Here is a 25,618-nt window from a genome sequence, read left to right as displayed (position 1 = left end):
TGCCCTGTATATATACACTGCACAGTACCACTCCTCCTGTCCTGTATATATACACTGCACAGTACCACTCCTCCTGTCCTGTATATATACACTGCACAGTACCACTCCTCCTGTCCTGTATATATACACTGCACAGCACCACTCCTCCTATATATATATACACTGCACAGTACCACTCCTCCTGTCCTGTATATATACACTGCACAGTACCACTCCTCCTGTCCTGTATATATACACTGCACAGTACAGCACCACTCCTCCTGTCCTGTATATATACACTGCACAATACCACTCCTCCTGTCCTGTATATATACACTGCACAGTACCACTCCTCCTGTCCTGTATATATACACTGCACAGTACCTCTCCTCCTGTCCTGTATATATACACTGCACAGTACTACTTCTCCTGTCCTGTATATATACACTGCACAGTACCTCTCCTCCTGTCCTGTATATATACACTGCACAGTACCTCTCCTCCTGTCCTGTATATATACACTGCACAGTACTACTTCTCCTGTCCTGTATATATACACTGCACAGTACCTCTCCTCCTGTCCTGTATATATACACTGCACAGTACCACTCCTCCTGTCCTGTATATACACTGCACAGTACCACTCCTCCTGTCCTGTATATATACACTGCACAGTACTACTTCTCCTGTCCTGTATATATACACTGCACAGTACCACTTCTCCTGTCCTGTATATATACACTGCACAGTACCTCTCCTCCTGTCCTGTATATATACACTGCACAGTACCACTCCTCCTGTCCTGTATATATACACTGCACAGTACCACTCCTCCTGTCCTGTATATATACACTGCACAGTACTACTTCTCCTGTCCTGTATATATACACTGCACAGTACCACTTCTCCTGTCCTGTATATATACACTGCACAGTACCATTTCTCCTGTTCTGTTGTCAGAGAGGCGACATTGGTCTTTGGGAAGGTCAATACTGGTTTATTATTTTCCGTTTTTTTATGGGAAAATTAAAAAAAAATATTGGAAAATCCATTTAAATGGATTATCCCAAGTAATCTCCTATGCCGAGAACTTAGAATCGCCGGGGTCCAACTACTGAGACCCCCATGATCCCGAGAGCTGGAGCTCTAAAGAGCACCATGTAAATGGACCTGTGGTCGATCATGCGCACTTCGGCGCCATTCACATGTGGCTCTTCAAACAACGCCTTTAAGAGGAGTGTTGAAGGCCAGGACAAAGTATAGCAAAATTCACTGATTGGGGGTGGGGAGTGTTTGAGTATGTGGACTGGTGGGGTTTTTTGTGGCGGGTGCTTTTTTGTCCCTTTCCAGCCCTGTGTGTGTGTGAGTGATTATACAGTGGGACTGTGCCTATGCGTGTCATAATAGATATATATATATATATATATATATATATATATATATAATCACATGCTTGCAGTCACAAGACCACCTGTCCCCGGCGTAGGCATCGGAGAATCCTCACAGCCCACAGTGCGCGCGATATGAGGATTCACACATAGTGACTGTAGACATGTAGCTTAAGATCCGACAACTCCTTTAAGGATGGGCCGCTACTCATGGGCCACTGCTGTGTGCTTGCCCCCCAGGCTAAAATTTGCCAGTCAGCCCCTGCCTGGGCCTCATTAACCCCTCACTGCAGTATCTCCTGTAATAACAGGTATTCCTGAGCCTCATTATCCCATCACTGCAGTAACTCCTGTAATATCCTGTAATATAATGTATTCCTGGGCCTCATTACCCCCACACTGAAGTAACTCCTATAATATAATGCATTCCTGGGCCTCATTATCCCCTCACTACAGTAACTCCTATAATATAATGCATTCCTGGGCCTCATTACCCCATCTCTGCAGTAAAGGTACCTTCACACTCAGCGACGCTGCAGCGATACCGACAACGATGTCGATCGCTGCAGCGTCGCTGTTTGGTCTCTGGAGAGCCGTCACACAGACAGCTCTCCAGCGACCAACGATCCCAAGGTCCCCGGCAGGGGTGGATTAAGGGTAGCCAGGGCCCCGGGCTGTTCAGACACTGTGGGCCCTCCCCCCGGTCATGTGATGGGGGTCATGTGACGGGGGTCATGATATACCCAAACCAGATTATTCCAGAAAAATGGCCGGGCCCTACTCTACTGTAACCTATTAAATATTTGTTAAAATCAGCAATACAATTTAGGTATATTTTGACCAATAATATCACATACAAGGAACAAATACCACGGCACCATGTCAAGACCACATATTACCTCCACTTGGTGACCAAATAGCACATACAAGGGACAAATACCACAACACCATTTCCAGACCACATATTACCACCACATAGTGACTGAATACTACAATACCGATCAGTAATAAAAAAAAAAAAAAAAACACAATACTATCACCATAAGTGCCAGTATTCACAGGAGATCTGTACTTAGTATGCAGTGTCTGTGTAGAGGTAATACAGAGATCACTGGTGGTATTATACATTATTTACAGAGCTCCTGTGTATAGGTAATACAGTGATCACTGGTGACATTGTACACAGGACCGCTGTATATAGTATACAGTGTATAGTGTCAGTGTATAGGTAAGACTGACTCACTAGTGACGTCTCTAGGTGAAGTCCTTCATCTTTCATCCAACACAGACCGCCATCATTTCTTCCAGCCAGGACTTGTTTCTGCAGGAAATAACAGAGTTATCTCAAGCTCCGCTTGCAGAACACATTACTTAATTTTTCACAACTTCTACATTACACCACATGAAGAAAAAAAGGCGATATAGTGTCACTCTGCACAGTAACAGGACCGCCCCCCCATTTAAAACAGTGTCCTCAAAAAATAAAATAAATACATCACTGCAGTAATAATATCCCTTAATTAGCCCCTATGGTAATAATATTCCCCATCCTGGCCCCGTTTATCTCATTCCTGGCTCCAGCCATATGTTCTCGCATCCTGCACTCATGAGTATCCATTCTACATTTCTACCCCATGTGATCTCCCCATCCTGCCCCATCTGTCTCCATTGTATCCATCCTGCCCCATGATCCAATCCTGCCCCATGTCTTTCATTTTGCCCCGTGTCTCCAATCATGCTCCGCATCTACATTCTGCCCATGCCTCCAATCCTGCCCCCAGTGTGTCCAGCAATCTGCCCCAGTGTGTCCAGCATTGCCCCCAGACAGTGTGTCCAGCAATCTTCCCCAGTATGTCAAGCATATTGCCCCAGTGTGTCCAGCATTGCCACCAGTGTGTCCAGCAATCTGCCCCAGTGTGTCCAGCATTGCCCCTAGACAGTGTGTCCAGCAATCTGCCCCAGTGTGTCCAGCATATTACCACCAGTGTGTCCAGCAATCTGCCCCAGTGTGTCCAGCATATTACCACCAGTGTGTCCAGCAATCTGCCCCAGTATGACCAGCAATCTGCCCCAGTATGTCCAATTGTCCAGCATTGCCCACAGTGTGTCCAGCAATCTGCCCCAGTGTGTCCAGCAATCTGCCCCAGTGTGTCCAGCATTGCCCCAGTGTCTCTAGCATTGCCCCAGTGTCTCCAGCATTGCCCCCAGACAATGTGTCCAGCAATCTACCTCAGTGTGTCCAGCATATTACCCCCAGTGTGTCCAGCAATCTGCCCCAGTGTGTCCAGCATATTACCCCCAGTGTGTCCAGCAATCTACCTCAGTGTGTCCAGCATATTACCCCCAGTGTGTCCAGCAATCTGCCTTAGTATGTCCAGCATTGCCGTCAGTGTGTCCAGCAATCTGCCCCAGTGTCTCCAGCATTGCCCCAGTGTCTCCAGCATTGCCCCAGTGTCTCAAGCAATCATCTGCCCCAGTGTCTCCAGCAATCTGCCCCAGTATGTCCAGCATTGCAGTCAGTGTGTCCAGCCATCTGCCCCAGTGTCTCCAGCATTGCCCCAGTGTCTCCAGCATTGCCCCAATGTCTCCAGCATTGCACCAGTGTCTCAAGCAATCATCTGCCCCCAGTGTGTCCAGCAATCTGCCCCAGTATGTCCAGCATTGCCGTCAGTGTGTCCAGCAATCTGCCCCAGTGTCTCCAGCATTGCCCCAGTGTCTCCAGCATTGCCCCAGTGTGTCCAGCAATCATCTGCCCCAGTGTGTCCAGCAATCTGCCCCAGTGTGTCCTCCAATATTGCCCCAGTGTGTCCAGCAATCTGCCCCAGTGTCTCCAGCATTGCCCCAGTGTCTCAAGCAATCATCTGCCCCCAGTGTGTCCAGCAATCTGCCCCAGTGTCTCCAGCATTGCCCCAGTGTCTCCAGCATTGCCCCAGTGTCTCCAGCATTGCCCCAGTGTGTCCAGCAATCTGCCCCAGTATGTCCAGCATTGCCGTCAGTGTGTCCAGCAATCTGCCCCAGTGTCTCCAGCATTGCCCCAGTGTCTCCAGTAATTATCTGCCCCAGTGTGTCCAGCAATCTGCCCCAGTGTGACCTCCAGTATTGCCCCCAGTGAGTCCAGCAATCTGCCCCAGTGTCTCAAAAAAAAAACAAAAAAAACGAGTCTCCTCACCTGACCTGGCGCTTCAGCGGCGAGCTCCCTCCAGCAGCGCACACTCGCCGGTGACTGACAATGACGTCAGACGCCGGCGACGTGTGTGCTGCGGCCAACATCAGCCGCCAGCCTCCAATTGGCTGGCGGCTGTTGTTAACTATTGACATGCGGGCGCGTGCCCGCACATCAATAGGAAACCGCCGCAGCGCTGGAAGGGGCCCGGTGAGCAGATGAGACGGGGCCCGATGCGGGCCCCCTCTCTCTGCCCACCGGGTCCGGGGACACATAAATGCTAGCGGGCATTCACCACCACACTCAGGGGCGGATTATCAGAGGGTCAATCTGTGTGGTAGCCCAGGGCCCCCCCACACCACTGGGCCCTGGGCTACCGCCCATATTGACCCATATCCGCCCCTGGTCCCCGGTAACCAGGGTAAACATCTGGTTACTAAGCGCAGGGCCGCGCTTAGTAACCCGATGTTTACCCTGGTTACCAGCGTAAACGTTAAAAAAACAAACACTACATACTTACCTTCAGCTGTCTGTCCTCCGGCGCTCTGCTTTCCTCTGCACTGTCAGCGCCGGTCAGCCGGAAAGCAGAGCGGTGACGTCACCGCTGTGCTTTCCGGCTGCCCGGCGCTGACACAGGATGCAGGAGGAGTGCAGAGAAGCAGAGCGCCGGGGACAGACAGCTGAAGGTAAGTATGTAGTGTTTGTTTTTTTAACGTTTACGCTGGTAACCAGGGTAAACATCGGGTTACTAAGCGCGGCCCTGCGCTTAGTAACCCGATGTTTACCCTGGATACCAGTGAAGACATCACTGGATCGGCGTCACACACGCCGATCCAGCGATGTCAGCGGGAGATCCAGCGACTAAATAAAGTTCTGGACTTTCCTCAGCGACCAACGATCTCCCAGCAGGGGCCTGATCGTTGGTCGCTGTCACACATAACGATTTCCTTAACGATATCATTGCTACGTCACAAAAAGCAACGATATCGTTATGTTTGAAGGTACCTTAACTCATGTAATATAATGTATTCCTGGGCCTCATATCCCCCTCACTGCAGTAACTCCTGTAATATAATGTATTCCTGAGCCTCATTATCCCATCACTGCAGTAAGGGTACGTTCACATTTGCGGTTTGCGCCGCAGCGTCGCCGCCGCAACAAAACGCATGCGTCGTGCGGCCCTATCTTTAACATTGGGGCCGCATGTGCATGCGTTGTGTTGCGTTTTGTTGCGTTTTACGCCGCATGCGGCGTTAGGGCGCACCTGCCTGGGCGCGTCAAACGCAACATGTTGCATTTTTCGGGCGGCGCCGACCTTTTCAAAAACGCATGCGTCGTGCGGCCCTATCTTTTAACATTGGCGCCGCATGGGCCGCATGTGCATGCGTTTTGCTGCGTTTTTGTTTGCGTTGTGCGTTGCGGCGACGACGCTGCGGCGCACAACGCAAATGTGAACTTAGACTAACTCCTGTATTATAATGTATTCCTGGGCCTCATTATCCCCTCACTGCAGTAACTGCTGTAATATAATGTATTCCTGTGCCTCATTATCCCCTCACTGCAGTAACTCCTGTAATATAATGCATTCCTGGGCCTCATTATCCCCTCACTGCCGTAACTCCTGTAATATAATGTATTCCTGGGCCTCATTACCCCCTCACTGCAGTAACTCCTATAATATAATGCATTCCTGTGCCTCATTATCCCCTCACTGCAGTAACTCCTGTAATATAATGTATTCCTGGGCCTCATTATCCCCTCACTGCAGTAACTCCTGTAATATAATGTATTCCTGGGCCTCATTATCCCCTCACTGCAGTAACTCCTGTAATATAATGTATTCCTGGGTCTCATTATCCCCTTCACTGCAGTAACTCCTGTAATATAATGTATTCCTGGGCCTCATTATCCCCTCACTACAGTAATTGATGTGATATAATATATTCCTGGGCCTCATTATCCCCTCACTGCTGTAACTCCTGTAATATAATGTATTCCTGGGCCTCATTATGCCCTTCACTGCAGTAACTCCTGTAATATAATGTATTCCTGGGCCTCATTATCCCCTTCACTGCAGTAACTGATGTAATATAATGTATTCCTGGGCCTCATTATCCCCTCACTGCTGTAACTCCTGTAATATAATGTATTCCTGGGCCTCATTATCCCCTTCACTGCAGTAACTCCTGTAATATAATGTATTCCTGGGCCTCATTATCCCCTTCACTGCAGTAACTGATGTAATATAATGTATTCCTGGGCCTCATTATCCCCTCACTGCAGTAATTGATGTAATATAATGTATTCCTGGCCTCTTTATCTTCCTCACGGCAGTAACTCCTGTAATATAATGAATTCCTGGGCCTCATTATCCCCTCACTGCAGTAACTCCTGTAATATAATGTATTCCTGGGCCTCATTATCCCCTCACTGCAGTAATTGATGTAATATAATGTATTCCTGGCCTCTTTATCTTCCTCACGGCAGTAACTCCTGTAATATAATGAATTCCTGGGCCTCATTATCCCCTCACTGCAGTAACTCCTGTAATATAATGTATTCCTGGGCCTCATTATCCCCTCACTACAGTAATTGATGTAATATAATATATTCCTGGGCCTCATTATCCCCTCACTGCTGTAACTCCTGTAATATAATGTATTCCTGGGCCTCATTATGCCCTTCACTGCAGTAACTCCTGTAATATAATGTATTCCTGGGCCTCATTATCCCCTTCACTGCAGTAACTGATGTAATATAATGTATTCCTGGGCCTCATTATCCCCTCACTGCTGTAACTCCTGTAATATAATGTATTCCTGGGCCTCATTATCCCCTTCACTGCAGTAACTCCTGTAATATAATGTATTCCTGGGCCTCATTATCCCCTTCACTGCAGTAACTGATGTAATATAATGTATTCCTGGGCCTCATTATCCCCTCACTGCAGTAATTGATGTAATATAATGTATTCCTGGCCTCTTTATCTTCCTCACGGCAGTAACTCCTGTAATATAATGAATTCCTGGGCCTCATTATCCCCTCACTGCAGTAACTCCTGTAATATAATGTATTCCTGGGCCTCATTATCCCCTTCACTGCAGTAACTGATGTAATATAATGTATTCCTGGGCCTCATTATCCCCTCACTGCAGTAATTGATGTAATATAATGTATTCCTGGCCTCTTTATCTTCCTCACGGCAGTAACTCCTGTAATATAATGAATTCCTGGGCCTCATTATCCCCTCACTGCAGTAACTCCTGTAATATAATGTATTCCTGGGCCTCATTATCCCCCTCACTGCAGTAACTCACCCCATACTACTTTATTTCTTCCTATCTCCTGTAATCCCTCCACTCAGTAAGGAACTAGTCATTTCGTCCTCAATCCTCCCCAGCCACCTCACCTCCTCCACAGAACTATTCCTCCACATACAATCCTTTCTCTCCAGGCACACACGGCCACATCATGACCTATCCAGCTCACACCTTCTAACGCTCAGTCTGCTGCTCCTCATTGCTGGCGACATATCACCCAAATCCTGGCCCTCCTCATCACATCCCCACACTCATTTCTAATCCCCTGCCACGAGCCTCTACACGTCCTCGCAACTACAGTAACCTCATACCCATTCATCCAGCCCCCACTCCCCCAATTTCCCTATCTGGAGCACTATGGAACGCATGCTCTGTCTGTAATAAACTGTAATTTATCCACGACCTCTTTATCAATATCAAACTCTCCTTCCTCGGGCATCACTGAAACCTGGCTCACCCCCTCTGACTCAGCCTCTCCAGCCGCGCTTTCCTATGGTGGATTCCACCTCTCTCACACCCCTCTGTTATGTTTGCTAATGACAGGTGTTATGAAGGCAATCCAGAAACACAGTGTGCTTAGCGATCAGAGCGCACACAGTGATCTGACAAATACCCAAAAATACAAGAACGAGCTCTGAGACGTGGAAACTCTGTAGACTGCACACCTGATCCTATCCTAAACACAACTAAAAGCGGCTGTGGATTGCGCCTAACAACTACCTAGGCAACTCGGCACAGCCTAAGAAACTAGCTAGCCTGAAGATAGAAAAATAGGCCTGACTTGCCCCAGAGAAATTCCCCAAAGGAAAAGGCAGCCCCCCACATATAATGACTGTGAGTAAGATGAAAAGACAAAACGTAGGGATGAAATAGATTCAGCAAAGTGGGGCCCGATATTCTAGGACAGAGCGAGGACAGTAAAGCGAACTTTGCAGTCTACAAAAAACCCTAAAGCAAAACCACGCAAAGGGGGCAAAAAAAACCCACCGTGCCGAACTAACGGCACGGCGGTACACCCTTTGCGTCTCAGAGCTTCCAGCAAAACAAAAGACAAGCTGGACAGAAAAAAAGCAACAAAAAAGCAAAAGGCACTTAGCTATACAGAGCAGCAGGTCACAGGAACAATCAGGAGAAGCTCAGATCCAACACTGAAACATTGACAAGGAGCAAGGATAGCAGCATCAGGCGGAGTTAAGTAATGAAGCGGTTAACGAGCTCACCAGAACACCTGAGGGAGGAAGCTCAGAAGCTGCAGTACCACTTGTGACCACAGGAGTGAATTCAGCCACAGAATTCACAACAGTACCCCCCCCTTGAGGAGGGGTCACCGAACCCTCACCAGAGCCCCCAGGCCGACCAGGATGAGCCGCATGAAAGGCACAAACAAGATCGGAAGCATGGACATCAGAGGCAAAAACCCAGGAATTATCTTCCTGAGCATAACCCTTCCATTTAACCAGATACTGGAGTTTCCGTCTAGAAACACGAGAATCCAAAATCTTCTCCACAATATACTCCAATTCCCCCTCCACCAAAACCGGGGCAGGAGGCTCAACAGATGGAACCATAGGTGCCACGTATCTCCGCAACAACGACCTATGGAATACATTATGTATGGAAAAGGAGTCTGGGAGGGTCAAACGAAAAGACACAGGATTGAGAACCTCAGAAATCCTATACGGACCAATAAAACGAGGTTTAAATTTAGGAGAGGAAACCTTCATAGGAATATGACGAGAAGATAACCAAACCAGATCCCCAACACGAAGTCGGGGACCCACACGGCGTCTGCGATTAGCGAAACGTTGAGCCTTCTCCTGGGACAAGGTCAAATTGTCCACTACCTGAGTCCAGATCTGCTGCAACCTATCCACCACAGAATCCACACCAGGACAGTCCGAAGACTCAACCTGTCCTGAAGAGAAACGAGGATGGAACCCAGAATTGCAAAAAAATGGAGAAACCAAGGTAGCCGAGCTGGCCCGATTATTAAGGGCGAACTCAGCCAAGGGCAAAAAGGACACCCAATCATCCTGGTCTGCAGAAACAAAACATCTCAGATATGTTTCCAAGGTCTGATTGGTTCGTTCGGTCTGGCCATTAGTCTGAGGATGGAAAGCCGAGGAAAAGGATAGGTCAATGCCCATCCTACCACAAAAGGCTCGCCAAAACCTTGAAACAAACTGGGAACCTCTGTCAGAAACAATATTCTCAGGAATGCCATGCAACCGAACCACATGCTGAAAGAACAAAGGTACCAAATCAGAGGAGGAAGGCAATTTAGCCAAGGGCACCAGATGGACCATTTTAGAAAAGCGATCACAGACCACCCAAATGACTGACATCTTTTGAGAAACGGGAAGGTCAGAAATGAAATCCATCGAAATATGTGTCCAAGGCCTCTTTGGGACCGGCAAGGGCAAAAGCAACCCACTGGCACGAGAACAGCAGGGCTTAGCCCTAGCACAAATCCCACAGGACTGCACAAAAGTACGTACATCCCGTGACAGAGATGGCCACCAGAAGGATCTAGTCACTAACTCTCTGGTACCAAAGATTCCAGGATGACCAGCCAACACCGAACAATGAAGTTCAGAGATAAGTTTATTAGTCCACCTATCAGGGACGAACAGTTTCTCTGCTGGACAACGATCAGGTTTATTCGCCTGAAATTTTTGCAGCACCCGCCGCAAATCAGGGGAGATGGCAGACACAATGACTCCTTCCTTGAGGATACCCGCTGGCTCAGATACACCCGGAGAGTCGGGCACAAAACTCCTAGACAGAGCATCCGCCTTCACATTTTTAGAGCCCGGAAGGTACGAAATCACAAAGTCGAAGCGGGCAAAAAATAACGACCAACGGGCCTGTCTAGGATTCAAGCGCTTGGCAGACTCGAGATAAGTCAAGTTCTTATGATCAGTCAATACCACCACGCGATGCTTAGCTCCTTCAAGCCAATGACGCCACTCCTCGAATGCCCACTTCATGGCCAGCAACTCTCGATTGCCCACATCATAATTACGCTCAGCGGGCGAAAACTTCCTGGAAAAGAAAGCACATGGTTTCATCACTGAGCAATCAGAACCTCTCTGTGACAAAACCGCCCCTGCTCCAATCTCAGAAGCATCAACCTCGACCTGGAACGGAAGAGAAACATCTGGCTGACACAACACAGGGGCAGAACAAAAACGACGCTTCAACTCCTGAAAAGCTTCCACAGCAGCAGAAGACCAATTAACCAAATCAGCACCCTTCTTGGTCAAATCGGTCAATGGTTTGGCAATGCTAGAAAAATTACAGATGAAGCGACGATAAAAATTAGCAAAGCCCAGGAACTTTTGCAGACTTTTCAGAGATGTCGGCTGAATCCAATCCTGGATGGCTTGGACCTTAACTGGATCCATCTCGATAGTAGAAGGGGTAAAGATGAACCCTAAAAATGAAACTTTCTGCACACCGAAGAGACACTTTGATCCCTTCACAAACAAAGAGTTAGCACGCAGGACCTGAAAAACCATTCTGACCTGCTTCACATGAGACTCCCAATCATCTGAGAAGATCAAAATGTCATCCAAGTAAACAATCAGGAATTTATCCAGATACTCACGGAAGATGTCATGCATAAAAGACTGAAACACAGATGGAGCATTGGCAAGTCCGAACGGCATCACTAGATACTCAAAATGACCCTCGGGCGTATTGAATGCAGTTTTCCATTCATCTCCTTGCCTGATTCTCACCAGATTATACGCACCACGAAGATCTATCTTAGTGAACCAACTAGCCCCCTTAATCCGAGCAAACAAGTCAGATAACAATGGCAAGGGATACTGAAATTTAACAGTGATCTTATTAAGAAGGCGGTAATCAATACACGGTCTCAGCGAACCATCCTTCTTGGCTACAAAGAAGAACCCTGCTCCCAGTGGTGATGACGATGGGCGAATATGTCCCTTCTCCAGGGATTCCTTCACATAACTGCGCATAGCGGCGTGTTCGGGCACGGATAAATTAAATAATCGACCTTTAGGGAATTTACTACCAGGAATCAAATTGATAGCACAATCACAATCCCTATGCGGAGGTAGAGCATCGGACTTGGGCTCTTCAAATACATCCTGATAATCAGACAAGAACTCTGGGACCTCAGAAGGGGTGGATGACGAAATCGACAAAAATGGAACATCACCATGTACCCCCTGACAACCCCAGCTGGATACCGACATGGAATTCCAATCCAATACTGGATTATGGGTTTGTAGCCATGGCAACCCCAACACGACCACATCATGCAGATTATGCAACACCAGAAAGCGAATAACTTCCTGATGTGCAGGAGCCATGCACATGGTCAGCTGGGCCCAGTATTGAGGTTTATTCTTGGCCAAAGGTGTAGCATCAATTCCTCTCAATGGAATAGGACACCGCAAAGGCTCCAAGAAAAACCCACAACGTTTAGCATAATCCAAATCCATCAGATTCAGGGCAGCGCCCGAATCCACAAACGCCATGACAGAAAATGACGACAAAGAGCATATCAAGGTAATGGACAGAAGGAATTTGGACTGTACAGTACCAATGACGGCAGACCTAGCGGACCGCTTAGTGCGCTTAGGACAATCAGAAATAGCATAAGTGGAATCACCACAGTAGAAACACAGACCATTCAGACGTCTGTATTCCTGCCGTTCAACTCTAGTCATAGTCCTATCGCACTGCATAGGCTCAGGTTTAACCTCAGGCAGTACCGCCAAATGGTGCACAGATTTACGCTCGCGCAAGCGTCGACCGATCTGAATGGCCAAAGACAAAGACTCATTCAAACCAGCAGGCATAGGAAATCCCACCATGACATCCTTAAGGGCCTCAGAGAGACCCTTTCTGAACAAAGCTGCCAGCGCAGATTCATTCCACTGAGTGAGTACTGACCATTTCCTAAATTTCTGACAATATACTTCTATATCATCCTGACCCTGGCACAAAGCCAGCAAATTTTTCTCAGCCTGATCCACTGAATTAGGCCCATCGTACAGCAATCCAAGCGCCAGGAAAAACGCATCGACACTACTCAATGCAGGGTCTCCTGGCGCAAGAGAAAATGCCCAGTCTTGAGGGTCGCCGCGCAAAAAAGAAATAATAATCAAAACCTGTTGAATAGGATTACCAGAAGAATGAGGTTTCAAGGCCAGAAATAGCTTACAATTATTTTTGAAACTTAGAAACTTAGTTCTATCTCCAAAAAACAAATCAGGAATAGGAATTCTTGGTTCTAACATAGATTTCTGATCAATAGTATCTTGAATTTTTTGTACATTTATAACGAGATTATCCATTGAAGAGCACAGACCCTGAATATCCATGTCCACACCTGTGTCCAGAATCACCCAAATGTCTAGGGGGAAAAAAAAAAGTGAACACAGAGCAGAAAAAAAAAAAAAAAATGATGTCAGAACTTTTTCTTTCCCTCTATTGAGAATCATTAGTTTGGCTCCTTGTACTGTTATGTTTGCTAATGACAGGTGTTATGAAGGCAATCCAGAAACACAGTGTGCTTAGCGATCAGAGCGCACACAGTGATCTGACAAATACCCAAAAATACAAGAACGAGCTCTGAGACGTGGAAACTCTGTAGACTGCACACCTGATCCTATCCTAAACACAACTAAAAGCGGCTGTGGATTGCGCCTAACAACTACCTAGGCAACTCGGCACAGCCTAAGAAACTAGCTAGCCTGAAGATAGAAAAATAGGCCTGACTTGCCCCAGAGAAATTCCCCAAAGGAAAAGGCAGCCCCCCACATATAATGACTGTGAGTAAGATGAAAAGACAAAACGTAGGGATGAAATAGATTCAGCAAAGTGGGGCCCGATATTCTAGGACAGAGCAGTAGTGTATAATTCAGATTATTCATCAAACTCAATCTGACAGGTGCCCCGCCCCCTATCAAAGTGTATCAAAGTGTGTAACCCCTCCCCTCCCCTTGTCTGACGGCTGGTATCCAGCTGTCCCTCCTTGTTTGATTCCCCCTTTTGATATCGTTTAATTTGTTGTAGTTTTGATATTATTCCTCGTATTTTGTTTTTATACGTAGTCCGAGTTTGATTCTGTAAGCTGTGTTTTGAGAACTTATATAACACATGTTTATAATTATAGCCTAGTCGTGTATTTATTTTACACGTGGTTTATAACACCTTTCTCATTTGTTTTATATTAGATTTTATACGTAGCCCGAGTTTGATTCTGCAAGCTGTGTTTTATTCAGTGTATTCATATAGTGGAGAACTTAAAGCTGTCTATTTGTTTTTTGTAAATGGTGAACACTAACTAAATGGTGAACATTACCTAAATGTTTAGGTTAACTGCGGTTCAGAGGTTTATAACACCTAGGTCAATTGTTGTTGTATTTGCGTACCCAATAAATGTTTATTTTCACAAGCAGAAGAGGCAGCTTTTCTGTTTGTACATGTATTGTACCTGAAGGTTATTGCGGGTCATGTGCCCAGGCATTGGTTTTTTATAACGCCGAATGTTTGATATTTGCTTTCTCTTTTTTGTGTCCTGAAGATGGCATCTGAGAAGTTATTTAGCTGTTATCTGTGGGGCATTGTAAGCTGTGTTTATTCACAGTGTAGCAGATTTTCTCCTTGTGGCTGCCTTATATACACAAACAGAAGAGTTACTGGACAACTTATTTCTGATATATATATATATATATATATATATATATATATATATATATATATATATATATATATAATATGCACCAATGTTACAACACAAGCTATAATATGACCCAATGTTGCAACACAAGTAAGAAGCGGCGTGTTTTATACGAATAAAAACCAAAGACACGATATTGTAAAAAATTAAAAAAAGATTTATTTCTCACAATAAAACAGCATCTCAAAGACATTTCAATACTATAAAAATTCTTTCAGAATATAAAAAGTAAAAAAACATTAAATAGTACAATGAACATACATCATTACACTTCTTACAAAATAATTAATATAGCGTTACAAGGCGAGTACAGCATTTTAGCCAGTACATTCTTTACATCGTGAGCCACATGGTTTGTAGCATCGGTAGAGACCTTTTTTTAGGTAGCAAAGTTCCACGTGTGGTACCTAATGACGGGGAATGTAAAGATTGAATTGTACGGGGTGCCGCCGCTAACTTCAGCGGTGTAGATACAGAGCGTGTCTCACTGTTGGTAATTTTTAATTCATCTAAAAGCTTCCTAGTTGCGGGGTTACCCACAACTGTAGACGGCATATTTAGCTCGGCCATAGCCTGCATAAATGAATCCCAACCCGGCGGTAAATTTCTACTGTTCAGAGCATGACTCTGCGTTGTACTACGTACCAAATCCAGTAAGTTAGACCCGGGTATTACGGATCCTTTGAAAATAAATTCAGCATTATTATTCCATGCTGTGACATTTTTATTCTGCAGCAGCCTGTTTAGTAAAAATTCAGCATTCTTTTTATATCTTTGGTTTATATGTCCGACAATTTCAGCGATCTCATGATTTTTATCAGAGTCGGTATTTGGCAATTGCTGCTGACCAGGATCAGGAGGGCTAACGAGATTTAAAGCCGTTACTTCTTTTGAGCTGTGCCTCGTATGTACCAAGTAGCGTTGTAGCACAGAGCTATACATTTTAATTTTCACATCATCGGGAATGTCACGACGCTGTAAAATGTCGCTAATTTCACCATCAAGGCGTCGAATAACACTGTCGCGTATGTTATCTGTAGTACCGGGTCTTAGTTTGTCTAGCTCCTGTTTGGGGACTAGATACATTTTCGTTGCATGCTCCATTATCTTCCGGCGATCAGGCTTGTTATTATTGGAATTGCAAAAGCTAAAAGAGGGCCGATAAACCCGCCGGCCTGTTTTAGTAGGCGCTTCTTTTTCTTTATGGGCTGAGATCTGTCGCTCAGGGTTCTTATAGCTTTACGCCACTTCTTTAATATACCTTTTTGGCGCTCTTTCAGCGGAATCCTGCCTTTTAAGATATTTAAAGCAATCTCGCCTATGGCTGTAATAAAATTATTGCTTGCATCGCGCAAAATAGACTTTCTGAAAGCGGGGGTTGCTTTCACTAGGGTTTTTAAGAGAGCCCAGTTACGCCGGAGCCTCTCAGACATCTTTACAGCACAACGCACACAGCGTAGAATGTCTGATACCGGGTAAAATTCACTTTTTAGAAGTGTTTTTCTTCTGAACATAGACAGCGGGCAACGCGGGTGGAAACAACCCAGTCCTTAAACGCAGATCCTCAGGAGTATTAGCTCTCAAATCTACAAGCAAATACCCGTAAGGCTCCCGCGTGGCATCCTCAAAAGCTTCTAGGAAAAAACGTGTTTTTCCGGGATACATCTGACGAGCTAGAGTTAAAATTTGTAATTTATCTCGGGGGTTATTAAAAAGCACCATGTACTTTGTGTTTAAATTTATCGTACGGCTTTTCTTACCCTGACAAAATATGTTTTGCACCAGGTAGAAAATGCTGAGATTTCTGTGGTGCACATACTTGGTAAAGGCTTTTTCTATCTCACAATTCTCACTAGCACTCTCCATGAGATCATCAACAATCGCCAAATTCACCTTCTCCGGTGGGAATAATTCGTCATCTACGAATGTATTCGGCAGACCCTCCACAAATCTGGCGTGGGGAAAAGAGAGAGAGATTTCATCATATAGTTTTTGCCAACACGAATAAAACCATACAATATTATCAGGTTTCTGAGAAAAATTAGCTTCAATATTATATAGCAGCTGTTTTACAAAATAGCTCTTTCCAGAATTAGACGGTCCTGCTAGAATGCACGAGAACGGGTGTTGCAGACGCGTATCCATCACAATACTCGACTAATACCCAAAAGGTAATGTTGTGAAATCGTCTAATAGTCGCCGCTTTGTATAAACGCACTTTTGTGTTTTGCGTAATGGCCTTGTTTCAATATCCCAGTACTTTTTATTTCTCACAATGGACGACTGCTGTACGACAATACGTTTCTGAGTTTCTGCGGCAGAATTGCGCGGGTAGTTCAGAACTAGATCTTTCAGACTGTTGAAATTAATAGATTGAGAGTTACCAACATTTAGTGTTATCCCCTTAACTTTTAAGACAGTTTTACCGGTGTTGAGTTTGTAGCCGTAAGTTTTGGGGCCCGCGGATACAAATTCTGTGATGTGTGTACCATCGGGTATTTCACTGGTCAGCTCCCCCAGGTAATCGCCTAAAGGCAGCTGCCACTCACCATCTCTCTGTACAAAAATCTGTGTCGTGATAAAGGCACCTCTCCTGCAGCCGGTCCAGCAGCGAATAGAGCTCTAACCGAGCATACGCTGTTGTAAAACACGCTATAAAAATGTTTGTGTTTTTGTTGAGTGTGTGGTGGCCTTTTGCATATTTCCAGTTAATGGTTGCGGTGTCATCATCAAGGAAATGTAACATCGAAATGTCATAGTAAGGCAGGAACAAATACTTAAAAAGCTCATCTGGATCTCTAACAATGCTGGTACATGATAGATTAGATCTCTGAGCAAACTTTCCCCATAAAGAATTTAAGAAAAGCTTGGAGATATGTCGCTTAGCAGGATTGACAGCTATATTTTCAGGCCGTAATTGGACACCTTCTTTTTCAAGAAAAGAGTCAATGTACTGCCGTTTCTTGGCGTCATCAGTGCACCAGCTAGGATAACCAGAGGCTTCCTGCTTATCCCTAAGATGTAATTTAATGTAAGGAGCAAACAGATCATCAGTGGTTTTAGGAAAATGCCATATTTCATAGATGTGAGCGATCCGATACCCTTTTTCTATAGCCATCTCGAGCTCTATAGTGCACCAGGTGCCTGTCAGCGCCCGTTCTTCATCACTGTGGGCACAAATATCTGCCTGGATATTTGCAGCGCATGTGTAGCAAAGGGGAAACATTAATTTTTTGTTGAGTTTTACCGGTAGAACTGGAAAAAATAAATCTCTCGGCGGGTAGACCTTGACTCTAGCAATGCCAAAGTATTTTTTAATGAATCCAAAATTGTCGTAGATGATGTCTGGATGGCCTACAGGGTATGTTTTAGTTTTGTTTACAAAGGGGTACAGACTGGTGAAATCGTAGTAGTGTAAAGTCTCCCCTTCTTCCAGATGGTGATAGAGCTTAATGGCGTTAGTTCGCCTGCCATAAAGCGCATCACGGGGGTCTAAAGGAACGGGGAATTCCATCTGGCGAAGAAATGTTTGAAGGTTAGAATCATTTTCAACCATTTCATTCCACTCATGTTCCCACATCACTCTTACTGTGTACCCACAACACTGTAAGTAACGCTTTTTAGCTAAAAATGTGTAATATAACTGACCGTAGGACGTACTCGTGACCTTATTCGTGTCATTTTCATTATAGCACACGGGACAGCCGTGGTAAAAACACCCCTGAAATTCAAAGGCTATGTGCTGGCCGCTAACATAGGCATAGCCATCTAGAAAATACTTCCCGACCTGTTTTTCACCGCCTCTCAAAGCGTGCTGTATGTCGATGTTCTCAGAGTGGGCTACATACATGAGCCACTGTATAGCGGGTGTCGAGTAGCGCTTTTTAGCCTTGTGATAATTATCACCAGGTAAAATGGCGATTGTCTTTTTTGGAAGAAATTTAAACCGGTACATTGTCATACACACCGAGGCCAGGGTGATGAGCTGAAAAGGATCAACACATCTGCTCACTACAATCCTTTGCTTTTGACGCTTACAGTATTTTTTAACATTTTTCTGCGTCATCTGCATAATACGCTCTCTATAGATCTCGCAGGCGTGTCTCAAAATTTCAACATCTTGTTTGCAATAAGATTTTAGCTCGGCCTTGAAGTCAAAAGTTGTATTTACCTGTGTCTCATACCACTCCAGGAACTCTACCTTCTCACCAGGTGACATGTACTCCACCCCATAATAATTTACATCAGGTATGGGACCTACATAGTTTTGGTTTTCTCGGGTATTGAAAAAGTGTGGAAAATGCCCTTTGCCTCCTGAAAAGCCCATGGCCTGTGGTAATTTACTGAGTTTCATGGGGATAAAATTTAGAGAGTCTATGAACCTTATAGACAAATCGGGTAGCGACACACACAAGAGACGGCCACCTTGGGTTATCAACTGTACTTGTAGTTTTTCAGAAATCAGTTCCTTAACAATAAAGTATGAGTCGTATCTTCCACCATTGTGGGCAATAAATGTATGATCTGAAAATTTACCGCTTGTAAAGAACTGTACAAAGTCATGTGTACAGGTATCGCCCTCAAACTCCCAGGAGGGGTGGCCATACAGCGTTGTAGCATAAATGTAATTCGGGACGTGCGTGCCTGTCTCCTGCATACATTCAAAATCATAAAAGATATAACAATCTGACTCATCCTGTGCTACATACTTCCGCATGTAACAAAGATGAGCATCGAATTTATTTATATGTCTGCGACATACAGGACAGCGCAAACCATTACATTTATGCTCTGTTTCGCTATTTCTGGGGACAAAAAGGTTGCATTTATCACAAAATGTTTTAAGTCTGCAGAATGCCGGGTCGCCTAATCCCAATTGTTTGTGATAATCTAAGCACTCGCTCGAGCGGCAATAAACTCTGCAAACAGGACATCTGGGCTGTTGGTCGGCACCGCTTTCTTCGCAATTCTCTCTCTGACAGGCTTTACAAAAATACTGGCAGGAGTGGTTGTTTTTGTGGTGAAACACTGAATTGCAGAGCTCACAAAAGTAATTAGCACCGATAAAACCATTCACATTTTTGATACCGTAGTAGTGATTATCATGGAACAATATGAATACTGTTTTACCATTAGGTGTATTACCGCTCTGAAAGTAACGCCAATCGCCCTGACTATAGTACAGTACTTTAATGGTTACCCCCAAATATTTTTCAAATGCAGGGATGTCGCTAAAACTCACTAATTGATCATCAGGGATGCCCAGTGCTGCGTGTATGTTTTTAGAGCGGCTCAGTAAAACACCATCAGTGACATCCGTGTCGTCCATCAGGGCGCACACACTAGCAGCCAAACACAGATTTGTCGTGTAATTGTTAAAATCATACAGCCATTGTCTCTTTTGTTTAATGATCTGACTGCTCGCTATAGATTTCAAGCGCCTTTTTACACCACCGCGTCGGTTTTTAATGATGGTGACGACTAGCTTTAGCGAATTGGATGCTATGCATTCACTGTTACTTTGAAGTGCGCGGGCAACAGCATTTAAAAAAGATTCAGAATTAAAATCTTCACGGGTTTGTTTTGTAGTGAAAATAGGGTCTAAAGTATCGCCGGCATCAAACCTTAACTGTACAAAGTCGCCAGGTTCAATGTCCCTGATGATTCTATCCAGTAATGCCTGAATGCCCTCATGAACAATATTCAAGCCCTCTTCAAATGATCGTACACGCTCTAAATTTACAAATCTAAAATGATCTGTATGTATATGGCCGTTGAAATTGCGGAGGGCTCTTTCATGATGATGGATGTGTTGCAAAAATACTGTATGATCGGGACTCCGCACATTACCAGCAGCGTCAGCGTCTGAGGCTTGTGAATTTTGTGTAGATGCATGTGCGGCATCTGCAGAGCTGCCTGGGCTATGTGAGTGCTGTTCTGACTCTTGTGACGACGTCTGTGGTGTCTGTAGAGGCACTGCAGTACACATGTCACCACGACGCCCCCTAGAGCATAGCGCCCGTCTAGCGCTGACCAACAATTTTAGAGCCCTCTTTATAACTCTAGCCCTATTATACCTGGGTAGTGTTAGTTTAGGCGGTTTATGCATGCCGTAGCCGACCATATCTAGTCATAATGGGGTCGCTGTAGTTGTTATCTCGCCATCCAGCAGCAGGCTCCGAAGTGCGTATAGTTCGGACTTATTAGCCTGTGTTGGGCTTTGTGTTGATAATAATTTTTCAAAAGTATCGCAAAAAAACATTATTTTGGGGAGCCAGCGTTTGTAGCGTAAGTAGCGGACGAAGTGTTCCTGAAACACAAGCATTTCAACGGGGCCCCAGCTGCGGGATTCATGCGGCAGATCTATAGCTGGCGCATGAATCCGTGGCTTTTTACACACCTTAAGCTCTTTACACACCTTAACATCAGCCGGTCGCGACCTCTTTGGCCGTTTCTTAACATTAACAGAGTTAGATACACAGACATGAGATATGTCACCCAAATTAGAGGGTCCTGAGGGTCCGACCCCAGAGGCATTAGCAGGCCCCGTTACACATGGCGCTGACGGTTGCATAGTGTGGGACATACGTATAATGAGCGGTTCTACGGATGGTTGCTTACCATCAGCGAGCTGATCAATCTCGCGATCATACTCTTCACGAGTCATCGTGGCTGTTGCACCCACGGCGCAGGATGCGGTTGGTGGCTCTGTAACATGTTTTGTTTTTCGCTTATGTTTTCTGGGTGCCTCGACCACTTCTGGATATAGTAGCGCGGGGTCATTCACACGGATTGTCGATGGCTGGCCGGTGCTTGAATGGGGTATTTCACGATGGTCCGACGGCACAGGGTTTCCTGCGTCCTGAACCACGCAGATCGGTGATAGCGGATGTGCTCTAACAGCTCCATTAGCCGTCTGTATCGCCGGCCACGCTGGTGCTGCGCCATTCTCGGTGATCTGTAGCGGCTGTAGAGGTGCTGGAGGTGTTTTTCTCATGACTTTGCGCTTAGCTGTAGGAAAGATTATACATGTGTCAGATATGTGCGAGACCGTCGCAGGCCGCTGCGCTTAGCTGCAGGAAAGATTATACATGTGTCAGATATGTGCGAGACCGTCGCAGGTCGCTGCGCTTAGCTGCATGAAAGATTATACATGTGTCAGATATGTGTGAGACCGTCGCAGGCCGCTGCGCTTAGCTGCAGGAAAGATTATACATGTGTCAGATATGTGGGGGCCATGGATCTCAATGGTGAAGCACGTGTATCATTGATTGTACAGAGACTGTGCATGTATACCAAAATATACACTTACGGGATAGCGATGTGTGGTGAATGATTGCCGTGGCGTCTTCTGTAGCTTCTGCGAGGCTCTCCATTAGCTCCGGTATATTCTCTTTTGTGAAAATTCTTCTAGGCTTCAGTTTACAAGCTATAAATAAAGATATAGGCCTTAGTAGAGGCGTGGTGGATTTTCTCAGAGCGGTTGTGCAAAAACCTTTTCATACGATTACCTTTTCCTTTCCGGCACCCCGGTCCGAGCTGTTTTTTAGGTGCTCTAGAAACAGGACTGTTTCTCGGCGTGGGAGTCTGGTACATCAGTTCCTCAACAGGTAGCTGATTGTGTTCCGAGGTGGTTGGTTCTGGAAACCTGTCGACATCTGTAAAGAATTAATATATATATATATTTACACGTCTAAATACTTAAAAGCTATATACACACACACACACACACACATACACAGCAGTCACACAACGCACCTATGATGTCCTGAGTCAAAGCCCCCACAGCAGCGCCACACTCCAGAGTAGGCACGCTGAAGCCGTTTAAAAAATCATCGCTGTAGTTGCTGATAAATTCATCTACAGCATCGGGGGTGTTCCTGGTAAATTCATCTAGATTATCGGGGATGGTCCTGATTAATTCATCTTAAACAAGAAAGAATAAACAATATAAAGATAATATATAAAACAATCCTTACTTAGAATGGGCCACTAACAGATACATGTATATAAATCTTGAAACATACCGAATACCGAATCCGCAACTTGACTGGAAAAAGCCGAAAAATGTTGGGATTCCATCTAAAATAAATTATCTGTGTAAATTTTTTGCGCAATCTATATTAACCGCACACCACCACTCGTCAAGCTCAATTATATACACACCAAATAAAACTGCGGCCCGTGTATAAATATTCTTATACTAAGCAAATCATGGGTAATACGGCTAAGTCTTTCTATATTAATTATGCGCCACAAATATGATTTATGCGGTAAAACTATATTACACAGCCCCACTAAATATACCGCTACTGTATAAATATGACTATAAATATGTCTATGTTAAACAAAACACATGTAGTAAGTAAGCGCTGCATGCGCTAGTTAGGGCGTATTAACAGTTATTAACTACTGTATTACATAAATTATGTTATAATAGTTGCCCGCGGATAAGTCTTTCTATATTAATTATGTACCACAGAATATGTTTTATGCAGTAAAACTATATTATACAACGATACTAAATATGCAGCTATCCTCCAGTATAACATTAACTTATTAAACAAATAACACCCTTAATTATGGTTTAGAGATGCATAGTTAAATATAATTAAGCATTTGCGAATAATAAGACAACTGGCATATATACTTACATTTAGAATAGCTCTGCTTTTTTTAGTCTAGTCGGACTTCTTGTGAATGTCTGATGTACTGTAGTGGGACAGTCAGCTGTATTTATCCTGAGTGTCAGAAATCAGCTCACCTGTTAACACCCAGAAACACACCCAGTTACGCCCATCACACGCCTTCTGTTAACACCTAGAACACAACCATACATGCAATTAATGCATGCATTAACTCACGCATGATATAGCCGGATTAAAACAGGAATTTTTATACAGCTGAATTTCTGAAAGAAGCAGGCTGTTGATTAACGAGCCACAATCATTTTAATCAATCATGACGTCTAAATCGTATGATGCCATATTAGAAAAACAATATTTTACAAGCCAGGCACCCGGATCATTCTCGGGTATTGACAAATTATTTAGATCTGCAAGAGCGCGCGGAATAAAGAAATCTGATGTTATTGCTTGGTTGAATAAGCAAGACACCTACACGCTACACAAGCCTGCTAGAAAACGCTTTTTGACAAATAAAATTTACGTCTCGGCCATTGATGCGCAGTGGCAGGCGGATCTCGTAAGTTTAATTGACTATTCAAGGGAAAATGATAATGTCAAATACATCCTGACGGTGATTGATGTTCTATCGAGATACGCATGGTGCGTGGCCTTGACAAACAAGACAGGCGCTAGTGTCGCCAGATCGTTCGAATTAATATTTCAAAATGATAAGCGCATACCGAAGAAACTGCAGACGGATCGCGGCAAAGAATTTATAAATTCATCACTCAAGCAACTATGTAATACGAACAATATTCATCACTTTTTTACAAACAATGATGTAAAAGCCGCTATGGTCGAGCGTTTTAATCGCACATTAAAAACCCGTATGTGGCGCTATCTTACGCATCATAATACCTTTAGGTATATTGATATTTTACCGGATTTACTGCATAGCTACAACCATACGTACCACTCAACGATCCGCTGTAGTCCCGCGTCTGTGTCAGAGAGAAACGTGATGCAAATCTGGCGCAATATTTACAGTTCTACTATTACTAATAAACCGATTAAACCGTCTTTAACGGTTGGCTCTCATGTGAGAATATCGCGCTATAAATCGCCCTTCTGTAAGGGCTATGAGAAGACATACAGCGAAGAGATTTTTTTAATTACCGCCGTCTCCAATAAATTTCATAAACCCCTTTATAAAATCAGTGATTTAGCCGGGGAGCCTGTAGAGGGGTCATTTTATAAGGAAGAGCTGCAAAAAATACCTATGGATGAGGATCGTGTCTACAGAGTAGAAAAAATTTTGAGAAAAAAACGTGTCAGGGGTGTGAGTCACTGCTTTGTCAAATGGCTGGGCTACCCCGAAAAATTCAATAGTTGGATCCCGGCCTCGGAGTTGACAGATATATAACCATGGAAGCGGGCTCATTTTTCGTGACATTACCCAGTAATTCGTCAATTAAAATCTACCCTGAAAACACAATATCGGAGTACAATACCAAGTTAGCGCGGGCCGTTCATCTTTCGGCAGATTATGAGGTGGCGTTAACGGAAATACAGTACCCCCATACGTGGAACACGTTTAATGCTTTTGAAGGGAGCTTCTACGCGGCTAAACACGGCGAACCTTTAGTACAGTATCACATAAAATCAGGATTTTACTCGTCCATTCCTAAGCTAGTTGGCGCGGTCAATGCCCGAATAGAAGCGCTGTATTTATCTACGCCTGCCTACAGAATACGGTATGATGAGCTACGCCGCGAGGTGATCCTGACCGACCCATCCCCTATACAGTTTGCTCTGGGTACTAAGTTAAAATTTATTTTCGGACTGCAGACCGTCGATGACTTCCCCGTTGCTTTAATGCCGTGGAATCGCCGCTTTTACCCCGATTCAAAAGCTGGTTTTTATTCGCTTTTTGTATACACTGATATAATTCAACATCAACTTGTAGGCGACAGTTACGTTCAACTGCTACGAACCGTAGAAGTTAGCGGCGATGATAATGATATTGTCACGGTGCGCTACTCACGGCCCGATTACATACCGCTGTGCAAGCAACACTTTGACTCCATAAACATTACAGTCATGTCGGACCAGGGCACGCCGGTTAAATTCAGATACGGCAAGTGTATAGTGCGATTACATTTTAGACCTCGCCAGCATTGACACAATAAAATGCTGTCTCAAAGGGTGTATGGAGATCCTGCTGTTTATGCCCGCTACTATACTGCCCAGTCGGGGCACGGACTAGAGGGGTTCCGCGGGAGCGAGTACATGTATGGCTCTGGACTGACAGGACTATTTAAAGACTTATTTCGTCGCGCCGTGCCGCTTTTCAGAAAAGGCTTAGAATTAGTAAAACCACACGTTCGGACGGCTGCCCGGAACATCGCTGCAGATGC

At 44.8% G+C, this 25,618-nt stretch overlaps 2 protein-coding genes across 2 annotated transcripts in view; one reads left to right on the top strand and one right to left on the bottom strand.

The window, feature by feature from the left end:
• LOC138663715 (uncharacterized) overlaps positions 1–25,618 on the top strand; it is a 60,221-nt gene that overhangs the window by 4,166 nt on the left and 30,437 nt on the right. The gene's annotated exons all lie outside the window — the stretch shown is intronic.
• Positions 20,664–21,974, bottom strand: LOC138663713 (uncharacterized). The gene is made up of 2 exons (XM_069750027.1): positions 21,887–21,974; positions 20,664–21,585 (listed from the first exon to the last, which is right to left on the bottom strand). Exons 1-2 carry the CDS (start codon positions 21,948–21,950, stop codon positions 20,705–20,707), a joined length of 945 nt encoding a protein of 314 aa, XP_069606128.1. The 5' UTR covers positions 21,951–21,974; the 3' UTR covers positions 20,664–20,704.

Source organism: Ranitomeya imitator, chromosome 2 (genome assembly GCF_032444005.1).
Source record: "Ranitomeya imitator isolate aRanImi1 chromosome 2, aRanImi1.pri, whole genome shotgun sequence".
Taxonomy (NCBI): Eukaryota; Metazoa; Chordata; class Amphibia; order Anura; family Dendrobatidae; genus Ranitomeya; species Ranitomeya imitator.
Note: the sequence above shows the minus strand (reverse complement) of the source record. Positions and strands in the feature narration are given on the sequence as shown.

Coding starts and splice junctions, on each gene's coding strand:
- LOC138663713 (XM_069750027.1), bottom strand. CDS start 21,950: ATGGAGAGCCTCGCAGAAGCTACAGAAGACGCCACGGCAATCATTCAC. Junction 21,586..21,886: donor TCACCACACATCGCTATCCC/GTAAGTGTATAT, acceptor TCTTTCCTACAG/CTAAGCGCAAAGTCATGAGA.